This window comes from Muscardinus avellanarius, assembly GCF_963383645.1.
Source record: "Muscardinus avellanarius genome assembly, chromosome: 6".
NCBI classification, from domain to species: domain Eukaryota; kingdom Metazoa; phylum Chordata; class Mammalia; order Rodentia; family Gliridae; genus Muscardinus; species Muscardinus avellanarius.
The window spans coordinates 38,761,514-38,782,980 of NC_137791.1; the positions used below are offsets into that span (position 1 = coordinate 38,761,514).

Below are 21,467 nucleotides of genomic sequence, written 5' to 3' on the forward strand. Positions count from 1 at the left end.
AACAGTGTTTAAAATAAATTCTGCAGTATAGGTCGGGGTTAACTTGCAGTGGAAAAGAGAGAATGCAAAGCAACAGAACTAGCAGTTGGAGGTTTGGCTTCCTGCATGAGATCTGAGAACATCTATATGAAAGAGAGCCCCTGCCCCTGGTGGAACTGGAAGGGCAGAGAAGGGATGACTTGAGGGAAAGGGAAGAGCCTTGGGGCTCAGCTGACCACACTAACCTTTTTCCCAGGGCCTGTCCTGTTTTACTGGTGTAAAAATTAGTCACCTTCAGTGCCCCAGTTAGGCTGATAAATTAAATCATAAGTGGATCATGTTAAAGAGCAAACTTCTTAACAGGAAATCAATAGGAAGCATTGAACGACTTTGAGATGGGCAAGTGGGATGCAATCATATTTGGAATTTGAAAGCATGGTGGCTTTATCCCTAATGGACTTGAAGCAGGCCACAGGGGATGCTAAATGGCTGTTAAGCAATCAGTTTGTCTTTCTTGTTAAACAACTGATTAATTTTTCTCAATAGCAAGTCAGTTCAGGAAAAAAGAAAAATCAGGGAACCATGTTGTTAGATGAAATCAGTTGGTCACTGGCTAAAGGCACTTGATTTGACAGCTACAGATAAAAATGTTTTCTTGTTCTTTAAGTTATAATCTGTGGCCTGTGGCTTTAGGTGCAAATCCAATAATCTAGAGTACGGAATCACAAAATTAGTAGGAGATTTTCTCTCAGTGATTAGATGAAGGCTGAGACCACTATGACTCATTTGTAGGCATACTCAAGAAAATTTGCTATGTGATATGTGACACCCAAGAACTTGTTTTTCGTAAATACTATGTTCTTTTTAAATATCTTAGGTACAGCCATTCATAAAGCTTCTTCAAGCTTTATCCCATTGGCTTAGACTCTAAAGATTTTAGTCAAGACTATAGGGCTAACATATATATCTGTAGAGACATATTTCCCATTAATGTTTGGTTTAGTAAGGATTGACAGACAGCTTTACAAAGTAATTTGCTTTGGAATAGAGATGGAAAAATTAATTTCCATCAAAAAAAGAAAAAGAATTAATGTCGTGTGTGTTTTTCTGGAAAAAATTAAATCATACCTTCTATATATTTTTTTCTTTTCAGTATTTCTATCTGGCAAACAAGAACCAGAAAAAAAAAATCTTAGTTAAAATAAACATTCGAACTGAATACATAAAGATATTGAAATCTTTATGCTATAAATAAATAATATCAAGTACCACTTATTGTCCTATAAGTAATTTAGATTCTATAAATACAGATTATATGCATAATATTTAAAAATCCCAACAACACTTAATAAGACAGGAATCCTCAAGAGTATTTTTTAAAATTTGTTTCTTTTTTTATTTATGGAATGCTTCACAAATTTGTGTGTCATCCTTGCATAGGTGCCATGCTAATCTTTGTATTGTTCCAATTTTAGTATATGTGCTGCCGAAGTGAGCACTCCTCAAGAGTATTATAGAAATAAAGTTATAGAAATTCAAATTCCTTCAATTTTGTCTTTAAAAGTGAATATATTCACTTTGGCTAGGCATGGTGGTACAAGCCTTATAATGTCTAGTGACGTATAGGGACTAGGGATACTGAGGCAGGAGGATCACAAGATCAAGGATAGTTTCAGCAGCTTAGCAAGAGCTTGTCTCAAAATAAAGAATAAAAAATGGGTTGGGAACGTAGCTTACTGGTAAAGCACCCTGGGGTTCAGTTCCCAGTAATGCAAAATTAAATTCAAAATAAAAATTAATATATTCACTTATATCTCTTCTAGAAAAATAAATGTGAAAATTTGTCAAATATGAGAGAATCTTTAGCAGTTTGGATAATAATTAGGTATTAACCTATACTGTGAGAAATTGACAATCTATTTTTCCCTTTTAAATATTGTTTCAGTCAGCACTCTTGCAGTTATAATCTAAAAAATTAACCACATAACTTAGAGGAAAGAAGACTTATTTTCTCATGGTATCTGGTTCAGTCTCTTGGGACCATGGATTTCAGGGCATGGTGGTGGGTGATGGAGAGAGGATGAGCACATGGGCCGTGCTCCTCATATCATGGAGACCCAAAGCAAGAGAGGGAAAGCAGGAGGAGGAGGAATTCTATGTATAATCTCCAAGGCCACACCACCAGGGACTACCTCCTCCAGCTACACCTATTGGCCTACCAGGTACCACCCAGGTAAATCCATTACAACTGGATACTCCTGGGATTAAAACACTCATAACTCAGTTATATCAACCCGGAATATTAATAAATGAGCTCTCTAGAGGACATTTTATACCTAATTATAGTATTCTGCCCCTGACCCCTAAAGAGCTCATGCCAGGCTCATAATGCAAAATGTAGTTAGTCCTCTCCAAGAGTTCCAACAAATCTTAACAATTCCAGCATTGCTTAAAAAGTCCAAAGTCTCCTCTGAGACTCAAGGTAAACTTTTGTGTGCCCTTATAAAAGACAACAGCAGATCAAAATAAAAAGCAAGTTATGTTTATCCAACATACAATGGCAAGACATTTGCATTCCCAAAGGGAGGAATAGGGGCATAGAAAGAAGAGATGGTAACAAAAAAGTAAGAAGAGATTGCAATGCAAGTACTTGATCTTGTAGCTCCACCTCTGGTATCCAGCGAACATGGCAGTGAGAAAAAATCTCCAAGGGGCATTGGAAACCCCAGCCCTGCCACGTGGCGGATTGCAATGTGCACTTTACTGCCTGTTCTAGTCTGACTCCATGCCCCACAGCTAGCAGCCTTTCCTTTTAGTCGTTCTATATTTCTAGCATTTCTAAATTTACGTGTTTTTTCTTGTATCCTCAGCAAATGCCCCCATTTGGACCTGCTTATAGGCATTCCAACCCTGCCACACATTGTCTGGCTTCCCAGACCTTTCTTTGAAATCTAGGGGGAAACCTCCAGGGCCTCCTCCTTCTAGCAAAGCCAGAATTATGTGGTCTCCCAGTTGGGCCACCAACAGAAAATGTAGTCATGGGTCCTTAGTTATTTCCACTGGGGCCTTTTTAATCACAGCCACTAGGACTGGTCTATCTGAGCCACCACTGGCCCCACGTTTATCTAGGCTTCTCCTGGCGCCAAGTTCATCTGTGCTGCTCCTGGCCCCAACTCTACCTGCTGCCTCTTGGCCAAGGCTGGCTTCACCACTATCACAGCCACTACTTCCTCCTTCCTTTTAGCTATCTAACTTTCTTTCATGACATCATCTCTTTGAATTGCATATGCCTTTCAAGCCAAACTGCAAATCTTTAAAGTCTCTGTGCTTTACTTTCCACTCCCCAAATTCATTGTACAGTTTGCTGAATCCAAAATTCATTGTACAGTTTGCCGAATGCAGACATCAATATCCATAATGCTGTTTGGATATTTTGCTGTTTGAGATTTCCTCCACCAATTTAATTAGCTCATCGTCTTCAAATTTGGCTGTACACAAAATTTAGCAAAATGTGGATAAGTTCTTTGCCAATGTGGCCTCCATTCTGTTTCCCTGTGGAGTCTTCTTTGCCTCCATTAACTCCTGAGTACAGTCTCTATATTGTCTACCATTCTAGCCATATTCTGGAAATTTCAATTTCTTCTCACAAACCACTTCCAAAGACTCAACAATCCACATGGTCAGATTTAGATATAGTAGCAACCCCACTCCTGTACCATTATTTGTTCTAGTCAGCACTCTTGCAGTTATAAATCTAAAATACTGACCATGTAATTTAGAGGAAAGAAGGTTTATTTTCTTCAGAAGATTTAGTTTTGGATTAAGTCCCTGTGAGGCCAAGGACCTTGGATCTCAGTGACAAAGCAGAGAAAGGGAGAATACATGGACTGTGCTTATGTCATGGAGGCCAGAAGCAAGAGAGCTAGCTTAGGAGGAGGAACCATATATATAAACTCCAGGGCTGCCCCCTAGGGACTACCTCATCCAGCCTTACCCTACCAGTCTATATGGTACCACTTAGGTTCATCCACTACAATGGATTTATACATTTCATTATTATAGTCTGTACAACCTAATTATGTCAGCCCTGAGTATTAATGAATAAGCTCTTTAGGGGGACAGTTTTTTCTTACAATTATAAAATAATAAATCTGATGTCATAACACTTATAAACTACTCTCTTTTATCTAACAGTCTCAGGTTTAGTCCACTTTATACTACAGTAATAGAATACCTAAGACTAGAACATTTTTAACAGTAAGACACTTAATGGTTCTGGAGATAAGGAAGTGTAGGTCAGGGTCTGGCATCGAGGCCTTTTGGGGGGAGGTGCTGGAGGTCAAACCCAGCATCATTCTACCTCTGGAGCTACACTCTCACTCCCTTTTCACTTTTTCTTTTGAAATAGGGTCTCACTGGGTTGCTAAGGCTGTCCTTAAACCTGTGATCCTTCTGTATCTGCCTCCCAGGTCCTGAAATTACAGGTGTATGCCACTGTGCCTGGCTGTACATTCCAAGGCAGAAAAGCCAAAGAAGGGTGTGAGAGAGCAGGCTCTAGTTTTATGAGTAACCTGCTCGCTCATGTGCTAATGGTATAAATCCCTTTTCTCCACCCTCATGGCCTAATCTCCTCTCCTTAGGCCCTACCTCCATCACTGTTGGCAGGAAGAGTACATTTCCAACAAATGGTTCTGGGATCAAGGCACATCCCAGCCATAGCACCTCTGAATGTTCATGTCTTCCAAGCATGCTGACTGTAGTCTGGCTTTTCTGGGAGCGTGCTGCTGTACCTGTAGCCCAAGAAGATATCGGTGTGCTCTCTGCCATGTGCGTTCCACTGAGCCTGGGGATGGGCAGATGTTTGCTTGCACTTGACAGCTTTTAAAAAACAACACCTAACACATCCTCCCTCAGCTTTCTTCACTGCCACTCTTTACCACTTATTTTGAAAACACACTTGCTCAGATTATAATACCCTATACTTGTTAGCACAGTAGTTTTCTAACATTTTCTTGGTTTGGCCCTCTTTTTTTTAAGTTGCCTTTTTTCTTGATCTCTCTATTCTTACTCTTCATGGCCAGACAGCTATATAGATGATCCCTGCTGTTCTTTGCTCTTTCAGGCCCTATTGTCTTTCTTTTAGTAGTCTTGTCCTCTACTTCAAGGGTCTACAACCTTCCCTGCAAAAGGTCACATGATAAGTATATTCAGTTTTCTGGCCATACGACTTTGTCACAAATACTACACAGTGCAGTCCTAGTTTGAATGCAGCATTATATAGTTCATATTCAAGTGAATGTGGCTGTGTTTCTCTACAATTTTATCAAGAAAATCAGGTACTCTGAAAAGCTGAGTAGGGACTTGAAGGATAAAAGGTAGCAAGCCATGTAATTATCTGGGGAAGAAAGAGCTCCAGGGAGAAGGAACTGCAAGTGTAAATATGGACACTATGTTCCCCTGAAGTTCTTCAAGGACAGCATGGAGGTCAGCATCCTTGGAGCACAGTGGGTCCTAGGAGAGCAGGAGGAGGAGGGGCCAGAGAGGTAATAGGGAGGAACATTTTAGACTGTCAGTGGTATTTGGACCTTTACTGAGAGACAAAAGACAGTCATTGGAGGGTTCTGAGCAGACAGTCAATAATCATATTTAAGTTTTAATAGTATTGTTTGTGAAAAAGATAGTGAAAGGGCAGGGTCGAAAACCAGAAATGAGAGAGGAAGCTTCTGAAATATGCCAAAGACTAGGCTGGTAAAAGTTAAGGAGGTAGAAAGTAGTTATATTTTATATTTAGATATATAAATAGATATATAAATATACAAATTATATATACATATGTGTACACATATATAATTAGATATTTTTAATCTTTTCCCAGTATTTACTTGGAAAGATTTGCTTTTGGCTTAGATTTTGCTTTTACAGAATGTAGTCATGAATTTCTTTGGGATTTTATTCTAATCAACTGGAAAAATGGCAGATTAGGGGTAGAGCAGGTTTTAGGGGACAATTCCAAGTTTTCAGACTTGTTTGTTTCAAAATGTCCATAATATAGCACCAAATGATTGAGATTCTGACATTTGTTATAACTTTATAGATTTTCTGATAAATGGACAACTATTCTATATTTCCAAAATACAACTGTTTCTCTAGGTTGAACTAACTCTTCCAGCTCCAGAGTACTTCCAAGGTAGCTAATTGGATACAGAATAATGTGATCATGCCTGGGGTATGTTTTTCAACTTATATTATTTCAGTGGTATCTAATTCATGAATAAGTTCATAAATAGCTTTCATGTTTTTCTCATTTGTCAGCCTAAGATTACAGATTTTTTTCATGTGCTTCATTTGTGTTTATTATCTAGAATAAACTGATATTTTAAGTACTTATAGCATAAAAAGTTACATACATAAAATATTTAGTATAATAAAAATACAGTATTATAATATGCCTACTAACTGCAGATTTACATTTTCTATTATTTTAGTGGAAATTTAAACTTACATTTTTTTCTACATATAGGATAAATCAAGTTTAAAAAATGCTTACTGCAAGAAATGAATTTTTAGAAGAGAATTTGAATGAGGACAGGAGTCAGGCTGGTGGATATCTAGGAAATTTCAGTTGTGAATGTGAAAATAACATGGTAGTCAATTGCAAAGAGAGGAGGATGTAATAAGTTTTTTCATCCATCTGTTCTCCAAGGTCTGGGTCAGAAAAGCAACTTTTAATGTTAATTTTTTGAAGAATTTGGCAAGAAAAATATTTTGTTTTATTATTATTCATTAAAAACAATTCTAAAATTAGATTGTTTTAAACTTTTTGAAATATTAAAGAGGGAAAAGTGTCATACTTAGGGGATCATCTTCAAATTTGTATTAGTACTAACTATATTGTTTATTTTCTGTATTGTTTATACAAAAATGTAGGAACTTTGATTTGGAAAGGACCTTGTAGGATACTTTTATATGATCTTCAAACTCAGTACTTATCAAGTATTTTTTCTGTGACCTAGAATTTTTTTAAAATGGCCTTATATCATCACCTATTATATACTGTGTGTGTGTGTGTGTGTGTGTGTGTGTGTGTGTGTGTGCGCGCACGCATGCGTGCACATACACATGTGCAGGGGCATAGGTGTGTGTCACTCAATCAACAATTTTACAAATCAAGTTTATTTTAAATATGAAATACACTTTAACATTTAACATCTTTTTTCCCCTTATAAGAAAATTTGGTCCATGTTTTGTTGCATAATTAATATTTCATCATCAGCAAGAGATTGACTGCTTCAGGAATTCCTTGACTTTTCCAGGGTCTGCTTCCCTTATGTCTTCTGCACTCTTAAAAGCTTCTGTCAAGGCTCAGAGATTGTGATGAGATGGACCATGACTCTAGCCGTTCTTTCTTTATGAATATTTATAACAGTTAAGGATATCTGTGAGAGATACAGTTAGTGTGGTATAAATATTGAAAGATATAATAAGATAAAACAAGAAAAAATGAAGTGAAGTTGGAACCACCAGTTGAAATATATAAAGTAAATAATATTGATTGATAATTGAAAAAGGGAAGAATTTTCAAAATAACAGAAATTTGAATTAAATTACACTTCCAAAAAGGAAATTATAATAAGAATGGACTTATGAAGTGAAACTATGCAAAAGATAATCTAAAATTATTATTATTATTTTATTATTATTATTATTATTTCTATGATTTCTCCTTACATAAATGCTTATATTAAAAAAATGACCAAGCCGGACATGGTGGTGCACGCTTGTAATCCCCACTCTTGGTAGGCGGAGACAGGAGGATCACGCAGGTTTGAAGCCAGCCACCCTGGTTTAAGAGACTCTTGTTTCCAAATAAAATATAAAAAATAGGCTTGGGAGTGTATCCTGGAGGTAGAAGGGTTTCCAGGAACCCCAGTACCACTAAATTAATTAATTAATTAATTAATTAAATAAAATGATCAAGACTAGGGTTTTTTTGTGTGTGATACTGGGGATGGAACCCAGGGAATTCTACCTCTGAGCTCCACCTCCAGCCCTATTTTTATTTTTTATTTTGAAACAAGGTCTCACTGGGTTGCAAAGGGCCTTACTAAGTAGGAAAGGCTTACCACAAACAGCGATCCTCCTGTCTCAGCCTCCCAAATGCTGAGATTACAATGTGTGCCACCATATCCAGTTTCAGACTAGGGTTTTAATTGAATTATCCACTTACTTTTCTACTTTATTTCCAAGATTCTATAGTTAGCCATTTATGACTTTTTTTTCCTTCTTTCTCTCTCTTTTTCCTTTTTTTCTTTTTCTTTTTTTGCCAAGAGGAAAAAACAGAAGTTTAGGAAAGTGGGAGATACAAGTTCAAGAGAGAACTCTGGCCATCTCAAGAGGGAAAGAGCAACACCTTTTGGGTCTCATAGTACTTTCTTACGGGAGACTCCCTTGAGGGAGTGGTAGGGGTGCACACCTAGAGGTAGAGGTCTGGACTTTCTTAGAATCCTTAGTGGGACAGGCATGGTGACATACACCTGTAATCTCAGTACTTGGTAGGCTGAGACAGGAGGAGAAATCACCCTAAGCAACTTAGTGATGTTCTCAGCAATTTAGTGAGAGCTGTTTATTTTTTATTTTTTATTTTTATTTTTTGCAGTACTAGGGATGGAACCCAGGAGCATTCTACCTCCAAGCTATACCCCAAGTCCTATCTTTTAGTCTTTTTTAATTTTTTGAAATAGGGTTTCGCTGAGTTGCGAAGGGCCTCACTATGTAGCTGAGGCTGTCCATGAACCAGTCTCTGCCTCCCAAATGCTGAGATTACAAGCATGTATCACCATGCCCAGCTAGAACCAGTTTTCAAAAAAAAAAAAAATATGTCTGAGGGTATAGCCTGGTGGTAGAAAGCCCCAGAGTTCCACTCCCAGTAACACATACATACATACATACACACACACACACACACACACACACACACACACACACTTGGATAGTTGTATGGTTTCTGAGCTTGACCAAGTGTCAGTCCTTCTATATGGGTCCTTTGTTTATCAGGCATCTCAGAAATCTCAGATGGGGAGATAGATCATTATGATTAAAATGTGAGCCAACTGAGGATTTTTGCCTAAGAAAGAACAGTAGGGTCAAGATAAGGATTATGAACTTTCTAGATTTTTAAAACTATATTTTCTCCTCCCTTTCCAGTGTGTTTCTTTTTTATCTTTTTATTTTTTAATATTTTTTATATTTTGTAGTTTTCATTTTTTCTATCCTACCTCATTTGTACCCTCTGAAACTTAGATTCCTTAATCTTAAGGTTGATGAAGGTCAAAAGCCTATTTTCTATAACTTCTTCAATGCTGGTAAGGGATGAGGGCCCTACCTAGCCAGGGATTGGAAGTTTTGTGCTGACCTTAAAGAGACAAAGAGAAACTTTATTGAATTGGGTTCTTTACAGTCAGATGAGAAGTTAACATCACTGAAGGACACAGCCTCAGGAACATAAGGATTAATAGGTAGTCTTTTTCCTATGTGCTGAAGTTTTTCTCCTGCTGTTTGTTGTGTCATGTGATTAGCATGGCTGATAATCATATAGTCACCTGTCCCCAATCATATCTCAGCACTTTCTACCATCTTCTCAGGTTGTACTTCTTCCAAGTTATAGATATTGTGATAACTCAGAACCTCCACTGAATAATCTGAGTTGTAACTCTAGCCTTTTGGAAAAATCACAGTGTCTCTTAGTTATTCCTTAATGTTATTAACCTGATCCTGTTGATCTCTTAGATACTAAAACTAATTTAAACTTGGCTCTTAATTTTAAATCAGAAGGTGTGTGAGAAATTAGGAAAAAGAATAGAGACCATCATCAGCAGAGTTTAATTTCTGTGACCTTCAGGATTGATCTGGGCATCCCATGACTTTTTTGCATATATTTTTAGGATAATTTAAAAATAATGTGATGGAATTATCTACTAGGTTTTTATTTAATAATTAGGGTTGTTATTTCAAAAAGAATTTAATTTTCAGTCCTTGGTCTTAAGTATAAGCAATGAATTGCTTTAAATCTAATTTGTTATATTTAAATTTAAAAAGTAGATTTTTGAGGCTATGGGGAAAATATTTGAAATTTTATTAAGTATTTCAATTTTTGATATACAAGTTATTTTAATTTTGAGTAATGGCTAGTGGCTTATTTGACATTTATTAATAGAGCATGTTGCTAAATATTTTATAAAAAATATACCCCTTATATAGCTTTAGATATGTATGTGTTCAAATATCTAAAAGTAGAACAGACTATGGCTTCGATGCCTGGTCAGTTTGTTTTCTGTAACATAATAATTAATATTCCTACATTTTAGATCCCCCCCTAATGAAAAATGTTATGTTAAGTAAAAAAGATCAAAATATAAATGCTACAAAGGACTATTGACTTTAATAATAGTAGCAAAAACAAAGAATTTTGATATATATACCCACATCTATTTTTATTTTAATTCAGTTTAAAATAAATAATATGTGTATCTTATATTTCAAAAAAAGACCAATATACTTTTCAAATATAATCAAGTTAATATATTTTATATTGGAAATATGAGGAATGGTACATTTTGTTAACTGTATTATTTATGTTGTAGGAAATAGAGATTAAAGAAAAAAATATATTTGCAAATTTGCCTTTAGTTTTCTACAGGTATTATGGCTTTTTAATTTGTCTTAAGTGATCTTTCATTTCTTACTCCTTCCTTCCTTCCTTCCTTCCTTCCTTCCTTCCTTCCTTCCTTTCTTCCTAGAAATAATTAGCTTTTCATGGAAGACTGTAGTAATGATCAAGCTGAAATTTCTTGAGTACTGCCATTTGACTGTTAAAATGTGCTAATACTAGTGTAATTTACTAATTTCATATGAACTCAATATTGGCATCCCTCTTTTGGAGAAGGCTTTGCATATAACATGACCTTACTTGGCTAGTGCTTGTTCTAGCTGTGAGTGATAATTGCCTACTGTTGGGAATATAAAAAGGATTTGACTTACAAGCTGCCAGTTTTACATCCCAGTATGTGAACCAAATCCAGCTCCTTACAACACAGTGCAAAGCTAAAAGTGTAAAACCTGTCTCATTTATAATCAGAACTATTGCTCAGAGCTGACAAACAGTGATTGAGGATGCAATACAATCTGTTCTCTAGGAATTACTTTATTAATATTGTAACTTTGACACCCTTGCCCTATTATGTTCAACCTTAGAGATTTATACTAATTCTTTTATATTTCTAAGCCAAACTGAATTTTTTTTCTGGTGAAATTTGCTAATGATATGAAAATAATTATTTGAGGGCAATGTAGTAAATTACACATTCAAATTATATCTTCCTTATTTATCTATTGTTGCCTAACAACTTCTATCCCAGACTCAGTGGCTTAAAACAACACCAGTTTATTTGCAAAGATTCTATGCAATCATTGAATGGGTTTCTTTGATGGTTTTTCTACTCACATGTTGCTGAGATTGGTCATCAGTTATAGTAGCCTATGAGCTTAGCCAATGATAGAATGTCAACATATCATCTCATCCTTCAGAGTTTGTCTCTGTGTGGCCTTTATCTTTTAGTGTTCTAACCTGAACTTTTCTTTTTTTAATAAACTTACAAAATATAATGAGCCAGGCATGGTGGTGCACGCTTGGGAGGTGGAGACAGGAGGATCGCGCAGGTTTGAAGCCAGCCATGCTGGCTTAAGAGACCCTGTTTCCAAATAAAAAGTATAAAATAGGTCTGGGAGCATAGTCCGGAGGTAGAAGGGTTTCCAGGAACCCCAATAATACAAAAAATAAAAAAATAAAAAAATGACTATTGCATATTAGTTATATAAATTACTGGGCTTCACTATGACATTTTCACAGATGAATATATCCTGTGTTGATTGTATATACCCTTCCTTTTACCCTGTCTTGTCCTTCTTTCTCTCCCCTGATTTTGGTCCTTGTTTCTTCGGTAATAGTCTCTCTTCTACTCACAGGTTATCATTTCCAAAAAGTTTCAACATATGAGAGAAAACATGATACTTGTCTTTTTGTGTCCGGCATATTGTTTTGTTTAACACAGTATTCCTTTTTTTTTTAAATGACATAATTTCATTCTTCTTTATGGCTGAATGATTCTCCATTACGTATATATGCTATATTTTCTTTATACATTCATCTGTTGGTGACCACCTAGTCTGATTCTATAACTTGACTACCTTGAATAGTACCTCAATAAACATGGAAATGCAGGTATCTTTTTTGTATGTTTATTTTCTTTGAGGATAATCCCTTGAGTGTGATAGTTGAATCATATGTTCTATTTTTAATTCTGAAGAGAGCTTGATGCTGTTTTTATTGTGGCTGTACTAATTTATAAACCATGACAAGTGTATAAGGGTTTCTTTTTTACCAGAATTTATTTTCTTTTTAATAACAGCCATTCTGACTGAAGTAAGATTGAATCTTAAAGAAGTTTTCATTTGCAGTTACCTGATGGCTAATGATGTTGAACATTTTTTCATATATTTATTCATGCTTTATACTTCTTTAGACAAGTGTTTGTTCACATTTTTTGCCTATTTATTGACTGAATTGCTTGTTCTTTTGTTAAATTTTTTGAATTCTTTTAACATCCTGGATATTATTCTTCTGTCAACTGAATATATGACAAGGATTTTCTCCCATTTTGTAGGTTGTCTTTCTCTTGATTGTTTCTTTTGCTGTGAAAATGTTTCTTTTCATAATTCAGTATCTTGAAGTGCTTCCTTAATGTTTTTCTCAAATAGTTTCAGGTCTTCAATCCATTTTGAGTTGATTTTTGTACAGGGTAGAGTGGTAGGGATGTTGTTTCAATCTTCTACCTGTGGATATCGAGTTTTTCCAGTGCTATTTATTGAAGGGGCTGTTTGTTCTCCAGTGTTTTGGTACCTTTATGGGGAATGAGATGACTGTAGGTGTGTAGATTTGTTTCTGAGACCTCTATTCTATTCCATTGGTTTATCCATTTGTTTTTATGCCAGTACTATGCTGTTACTGTGGCTTTGTAGTATATTTTGAAATGGGTATTATGATGTCTTAAGCATTATTTTTTTGCTTAGGGTCTTTTAATGAATTTTTAGATTGCCTTTTCTAGTTCATGAAGAATGTCATTGGTATTTTGATGAAGATTGTATTGTATCTATAGATTGCTTTTGGTATTATGGCCATTTTAACAATACAATCTCCATTAAAATGCCAGTGACATTCTTCACAGAATAGAAAAAGCAATCCTAAAATTGATGCTCCTGAACCATGAACATAAGAGAACTTCTTTTATCTTTAGTGTCTTCTTCAATTTATTTCTTCAGTGTTTCATAATTTTTATTGCAGAGATCTTTTATCTCATTTCAGGTTAATTCCTAGGTATTCTTTTTTATACTTTAGGTAGTTGTGAATGGGATTTTTAAAAATTTCTCCCAATGAAAGCCAGGCATGGTGGCGCATGCTTGTAATCCCTGCGCTTGGGAGGCGGAGACAGGAGGATTGCACTTTTTCAAAGCCAGCCACTCTGGCTTAAGAGACCCTGTTTCCAAATAAAAATACAAAATAGGTCTGGGAGTATAGCCCGGAGGTAGAAGGGTTTCCAGGAACCCCAATACCACCAAAAGAAAAAAAAATTATCTCACTGAGTCCATTATTAGCATATAGAAAATATACTCTTTTTTTTTTTATGGTACTGGGGATGGAACCCTTCTACTTCCAGGCTACACTCCCAGACCTATTTTATATTTTATTTGGAAGCGAGGCTGGCTTCGAACCTGAGTGATCCTCCTGTCTCCACCTCCCAAGCATGGGGATTACAATCGTGCACCACCACGCCCGGCAAAAAATATACTTTCTTCTTTTCTATTTATATCTCTTTTATTTCTCTTGTCTGATTGATCTGGCTACAAATTCAAGCTCTATATGAAATAAGAGTGATCAGTGGACAACCTTGTCTTGTTCCTAGATTTAGAGAAAATGCTCATTTTTCCCCATTCTGTATGATGTTACCTATAGATTTGTCATTGACACCCTTTATGATGTTGAGGTATGTTTATTCTATCCCTAATTTATTCAGTGTTTTATCACGAAGGAATGTGGAATCTTATCAGCCTTTTTCTGCATCTATTGAGGTGACTGTGTGACTTTTATCCTTGATTCTGTTTATGTGCTGCACTATGCTCACTGGTGTGCATGTGTCTAACTATTCTTGAATATCTTGAATATTCTTGAATAGCTGATCATGATGTATGATTTTTTAATGTGTTACTGAATTTGATTTGTAAGCATTGAACCAAAAGGATATAAATAACCTAAGTAGATCAATAATGAGCAATGAGATTGAAGCAGTCATAAGTCTACTAACAAAGATCTTCCTAGGACTGAAGGGTTTTACTGCTGTATTATACCAGACCTTTCAATAACTAACACCAATGCTCTTCAAAATACTCCACAAAGTAGAAAGAGAAGGAACCTTTCCAAACTCTTTCTATGAAGCCAGAATTACCCTGCTACCAAAACCTGGTAAGGACAGAACATCAAAAGAGAACTGTAGATCAGTATCTTCAATGAATACAGATGCAAAAATCCTCAAGAAATACTTGCAAATCTGATTCAATAACATTAAAAAGATAGACTTTTAGCTTAGGAAGTGATTTCCAAGAGGATAGCTCTTATATACAGAGCTTATTAAGGTTCTGCTTGTACACACATACTAATCATTCAAACAAATAGGTTTCTGAGAGTCTTACTAAGTTTCTGAGACTAATTTTGAACCTTAGATCCTCCTGTCTCAGCTTCTCATGTGCTGAGATTACAGTCATGTACCACCACACCTGGCACAGTATTATAATTTATTTTATTTTATTTTATTTTATTTTATTTTATTTTATTTTATTATGGTACTGGGGATTGAACCCAGGAGCATTCTACATTTGAGCTACACCCCCAGCTCTATTTTGTATTATTTATTTTGAAACAGAGTCTCACTAATTTGCAGAGAGCCTCACTAAGTAGCTGAGGCTGGCTGAGAACCTGCAATCCTCTTGTCTCAGCCTCCCAAGTTTTGGAATGACAAGCATGTGCCACCATGTCTGGCTTACAGCATCCCATTTTAAATTGTACTCAAAATGGTTTTCCTTTTTGTGAAAAGTGTTTTTTGTTGTTGTTGTTGTTGTTTGTTTGTTTGTTTTTTATTCGTGGTACTGGGGTTCCTGGAAACCCTTCTACCTCTGGGCTATACTCCCAGACCTAATATATATATATATATATATATATATATATTTTTTTTTTTTTTTTTTTTTTTTTGAAACAAGGTCTCTGAAGCCAGCAAGGCTGGTTTCGAACCTACACAATCCTCCTGTCTCCGCCAACCAAGCGCGGGGATTACAAGAGTGTTCCACCACAGCCAGCCAGTTTTTCTTTTTATTAACTGACATTGCTTTTCTTTCTGCAGTTACCATACTTTCTTTTTTTTTTTTTTTGGGTCTTTTCAATATTATTTTGCTCTGACTAATTTTAGATACCACAAGTTTTTCATAAAACAGTTTATTGACATATATATTTAGGAAGTCCATACAATGTGCTTAGTAAAAACAAAGACTGAGGAATTATCCTGCTCTAGATTGGGGTCCTCTCTTTGCCAATTGCTAGCTGTTGACCTGGAAGTTTTCCTAATGCCACTAAGACTGTGCACATTAATTTGTAAAAATCAGTGAAAAATGTTCTCACGGTTCTTATATAGTCACATAAAATAACATGTAAAAATTATTTGCATTATGCCTGACATCATAAACACTATAACTACATATATTATATCCTGACCCTTTAAATGAAGATTAAATAAATAGGAAGATTTTATTACATTTCTTAGCTCATACCAGAACTATGGTTCTATCTAGCCACTTATTTGTGGAGCCAATTCATAGCTAACAGTTCAGTTGATTCATACAGATAAATAGGACAGGAAGATAAAGCCTGATCCTGTTATATTTGAATGCAAATCTCCAATAATGTGATCAGGAGAAAAACAGACTGAGATCAGTTTCTCACTCAGTATTTTTGAAGTATTTTTGCTTCAGAGGCATTTTTCCCCTTATAATTTCCATATTAAAGTTCTAGAATTTAAAATTATATTCCAAATAGCTATACTATAGTTGCAGTTTAGGAAAACTCATTTATTCTTTTAAAATATTTATTTATTTATTTATTTATTTATTTTTATTGGTGTACTGTATTCATACATCTTAATGGGATACAAGATGGTGGAGACATACATGCACACATCACCCAATATTAGTCCTTACCCAGCTCCCACCCCATTTCCTCCCCCTCCCTCCTCTCATGTTTGGTTTGGTGATTGACATTGATGTTTGTTAAAGAACATCATATGCAGTAGAGAATTTCCTTCCTCTCCCCCCTCCATCCCTCAGTTAGGTTGCCTTACTTGCTCATCTATAGAATCTTCTTTGTCTAGAGTTTCTCCTATGACCCATTTTCTCCCTAGCTTCCACATATTAGGGAGAGTATCTGATTTCCTATTTTTGTGACTAACTAATCTTACTTAGCATAATGTCCTCCAGTTCCATCCATTTCCCTATAAATTAGGTAATTGTGTTTTTCTTTATGGTGAGTAAAATTCCACTGTGTAACATATTCCATAGTTTTGTAATCCATTCATCTGTTGGTGAACATCTTGACTGGTTCCATAGTTTGACAATGGTGAATTATGCAGCTGAACATAGATACATTAGTTTGTTAGTTTGATTGCCTTTTTTTTTTTTGGATATATACCCAGAAGTGGTATTGCTAGATCATATGATAAGTTCTTTCCCATTCTTCTGAGGATCCTCCATACTGTTTTTCAAAGTTTTTGCACTAATTTGCAGTTCCACCAACAATGTATTAGAGTTCCCACTTCTCCATATTCTCACTAGCATTTGTTGTTTGTGTTTTCAATCATTGCCATTATAATTGGAGTTAGGTGAAATCTCAGAGTAGTTTTGATTTGCATTTCTCTGATTGCTAATGGTGTTGAGCATTTCTTCATAAATTTATTTGCCATTTGAATATTTTCATGAAGTGTCTATTTAGTTCACTTGCCAATTTTTTGATTGGGTTATTTGTTTTCTTAGTGCTGAGTTTCATGAGTTCTCTGTATATTCTAGATATTAGTATTTTATCAGAATAGTAGTTGGCAAAAATCTTTTATTCTTTTGGCTCATGGGTAAGAATATTGATAGTTTTCTTTGCTGTACAGAAGCTCTTCAGTTTAATGCAATCCCACATATTGATTTACCTTTTAGTTTTTTGTGCCTTTAGAGTCTTGTTGAGGAACTTTTTATCTGTGCCTATGTGTTGCAGTATTGGACCTATACCCTCTTCAAGGAGCCTCAAGGTCTCTGGTCTAATTTCCATGTCTTTGATCCATCTTGAATTGACTCTTCTGCAGAGTGAGAAAGTGGTATTATTTTTCATTTTTCTGCATATAGTTAACCAGTTTTGCCAACACCATTTGTTGAACAGGCTATCTTTTTTACAGTGTATGTTTTTGGCCCCTTTATCAAAAATCAATTGGCTGTGTATAGATTTTTTTTCTGAGTCTTCTATTTTGCTTCATTGGCCTATATATCTCTTTTTGTGCCAGTATCATGCTGTTTTTATTACTGTGGCTTTGTAATACAGTTTAAAGTCATGTATTGTGATTTCTCCTGCATGGTTTTTGTTGATGAGAACTACTTTGGCTATTCTGTTTTTTTTTGTTGTTTCAAATGAATTTAAAGACTGATTTTTTTTTTTTTATGTCTGTAAGAAATGACGTTGCTAATTTGATGGGTATTGCGTTGAGTCTGTAGATCACTTTTGGAAGTATGGCCATTCTGATGATATTTATTCTGCCTATCCATGAACATGGAAGATCTTTCCATCTTCTAAGGTCTTCTTTGATTAATTTTTTTTCAGTGTTTTATTATTTTCTTTGTAGGGGCCTTTTACCTCCTGTGTTAATTTTTTTCCTAAGTATTTTATTTTTTTGTGGAAAATCCTGAGTCGAAGTGTTTTCTGAGTTTCTTTTTCAGTGGATTTATGGTTGGTATAGAGAAAAACTTCCAATTTTTTTAAGATTGATTTTGTATCCAGACACTGCTGAATTTGTTGATCATTTCTATAAGCCTTTTGGTTGAGTTTGTTGGGTCTTCTAAGTATAGTAACATGTCATCTGCAAATAGTGAAAGTTTGAGTTCTTCTTGAAAACTCATTCTTTTTCAGTAATTGGAAATTGAACCCAGAAGAATTCTGCTACACCCCTAGCCCTATTTTTTTTAAAATAGGATATCTGTTAGTTGCTAAGACTGGCCATGAATTTATGAACCTCCTGCCTCAGCCTCTCAACACCTCTACACCTGGCCCAAAATTTATTTATCCTTAAACTTGATTTTATCTTTGAGCAAATTTTAGAAGAGGATAATTAATGAGATGAATTTTAACCTGTTTTCTCAAATGCTTTTCTCATTATCTATTTTAAAGTTTCTCTCTAAAACATGGTAGGGCTAACTCATTATTGTACACGCCTATATGTGCAGCTTAAGTCAATACTGTACATTGTGATGGCAAGAACAGGGCGCATGTGCCTCAGCCCACAGCCTTGGTGCTTCCAGGCAGGCCATGCAAGGAGTCTGGAGCTAACAGATGTAATGATAGAAGCTTCCAATGTCAGTCTCTAGCTCCCTTGGTGTGAGAATGAATTGGCAGTTATAGGGTATAATTAATGTAACACTTTGTAAAAGTAAACATATCTTTCAACCCTTGCAAAACTGTTAAAAAGAAAACAAGGGTTTATTTCAAACTATTATCACAGGCTCCGAGGTTAAATGCTTACATATTGTATGTTTGATCATCAGGCTTGCATCTTTGAGCAACTAGTTACTTGGTCAAAAACAGATTCATGCCATATGTATATCATGGTACATGCCTGTAATCCCAGTACTTGGGAGGCCGAGACAGGAGAATCATAGATTGGAGGCCAGCCACAGCAATTTAGCAAGAATCTGTTTCAAAAAGGAGGGGGGCCAGGTATAGTCTGGAGATAGAATGTCTTGTGTTCAATCACCAGTACAAAACAAAAAACAAAAAAACCTCATACTGAATTATGACCTTGGTAAGGATTATTAAAGTGGTAAATTCTATTAACATTTTCTTCCCAATACAACTAGAAATGAATTTTGCTTCAAATTGTTCCCCAAGTGTCCTGCTCTATTAATCTCTACAAGTCTCTGGTCTCTGATCTGAACATATGAGATTCCAGTTCCCCTGGATGACTTTTTATTGAGAAAGTGGAAGAATATAATGGTCATTTTCTCTTGTGCAGCATGCAGATTTTACTTTTCATTTTAACTTGGATAACATGGGAATCCATCCTTTTCCAGAGTAATTGTATTGTTTTTCTCGATTCAGTTGTCCCTGGTAAAGATCAACCCCCCCCCAAGATATTGGGATAAATAGAAATAGTTACCATCTATGAGGGAGCAGTGAAGAGATGTGAGGACTTGTGTAAAACAGCAGGCAAAGCAGTATGTACATTTTACACATGTGGCTTAGTGTGGTGGAAGTAGTTTTACATTCAGAAGAGTGATGTGCTATTTCAGCTAGAGTTATTAGTACAAGACTACCGCATTGGAAAATTATGCATATGAGAAACTAATAGAATATTTTTTCCAAAAACTTCTATCTATACACTTTTAGCTAGTGACTTGGTATAGTTTTGATGCCTTGAGTAGAGAGTAATATTATGCCAATGTTTTGACACATTGGCCAGGGAGCACTCTGTAGAAATTCCAGGACACAAGGGAGAGCAGGGGCAGAGACCACTTACCATACTTCGCTGGTCCCTCTTGCGATCCCTGTCAGAGTGATCAAGATGTGACTTGATGAAGGCTGGAACTATAGTAACAGCAAATCTCAGGGAATGGAATAATCACTAGCACCTTTAGCTTTGGATGCATATTATAATAATCATTAACATTTAGGTAGCATTTACTTAGCAATATGTAGATTATTTTGCTTTTATTGTCTCATTTAACTTCAATCATTTTATAAGGTATATACTAATATCATTTCAAAATAAGTAATTTTCATAAGCTCACATAGTTAATAACTCTCACAACTGAATCTCAGTCCTTGGGTTCTAATAAACTCAAGTCATGTTGTAAAAGATACTAATGCATCAGAGACTAAATAGTTAACATTACTAATTAGGAGACAGGATTAGGAGTCTTCTAGTAGAAGACTGGATTAATGTTGATCATTAGCATAATGCAAACTTTTTTTCTTTTTCCTTTTATTTAGTGAGACTTCATGACAGCATATCAGAAGAGGGCTTCCATTACTTGGTGTTTGATTTGTAAGTACATATTTTATGTTCATTTATTTTTTCTCTCTGTTTGAAGACCAGATTCATGCCAGGCATAGTGGCACATACCTGTAATCCAAATACTTGGGAGGCTAAGACAGGAGATTGCAGGTTGGAGACCAGCCCCAGCAACTTAGGGAGAGCTTCAACATCTTAGTGAGACCTGTTTCAAAATAAAAAGGAAAGGAGGTGTTACTTGGAGGTACAATGCCTCTGAGTCCAAATTCCAATCTCTCTCTCTCTCTCTCTCTCTCTCTCTCTCTCTCTCTCTCTCCCTCTCTCATACACTCACACACACACAGACCAAATAAGGTTTGATTTAAGATAATTAAGACTTTTAAACCAAGATTTTACTGACAAGACTGAAGGGAAAATAATAATTCCTGGCAAGGATACAATAAGACAAGCCACACACGTGGCTGATAGGAGTTTAATAAGAATATACTTTCTGGGACTTCTGGGAAGATGGCAACTGAGAAAAGCAGCATTTTAGAGTCCTGCTAAAATTCGATCTCTGTTGCCTCAAAATCAGCACTTTTCATAGCCAGAAAACACCATCAGCAGAGAAATAAAAATGTGAACACAAGGGACAGAGAAAAAAAAGACTAGAAGAACAACCAGAGACCAGAAGTCAAGCCTGCAATGGGGCAGTGGAGCAAGCTGGCACCATCTTCCCTCACAGCACTAGGCTCCAGAGAGGAAAGGTAAACAAGGAGCTGAAGTGAGCAGCTGTGGATCATTCAGGTATAATTCAGCAGTTCTTCCAGCGCAAAGAACTGTGCCTAAAAATCCTAGTGGTCAAGCTTATCATGCCTTCCAGGGACTCAGAACAGAGCTCAAAACCAGAAAAGAAATATGCCAGCCTCACGGCCGAAGGCGTAGCAGTGGCACCATATTGCCAGCAGCTACATCGAGTACACCACCACAGCTCCAGATCTGTGTGCACAATAATTGTGACCCCTAAAGGAGAAATCCCTGTACTGAACTCCCAGGGACTTCCGTAGCTTTGATAATCTCAGTGGGTCAGATATTTTG

General features: G+C 35.9%; 1 protein-coding gene across 20 annotated transcripts in view; it reads left to right on the plus strand.

Annotated features, from left to right (window-relative positions):
* CAMK2D (calcium/calmodulin dependent protein kinase II delta) overlaps positions 1-21,467 on the plus strand; it is a gene marked incomplete at both ends in the record, with an annotated part of 339,011 nt that overhangs the window by 157,650 nt on the left and 159,894 nt on the right. For all 20 annotated transcript variants that reach the window (XM_080697513.1, XM_080697528.1, XM_080697516.1 and 17 more), the window contains one exon: positions 20,369-20,423. In XM_080697513.1, the coding sequence (XP_080553639.1) occupies positions 20,369-20,423 (55 nt within the window). The remainder of the gene's footprint in view (positions 1-20,368; positions 20,424-21,467) is intronic.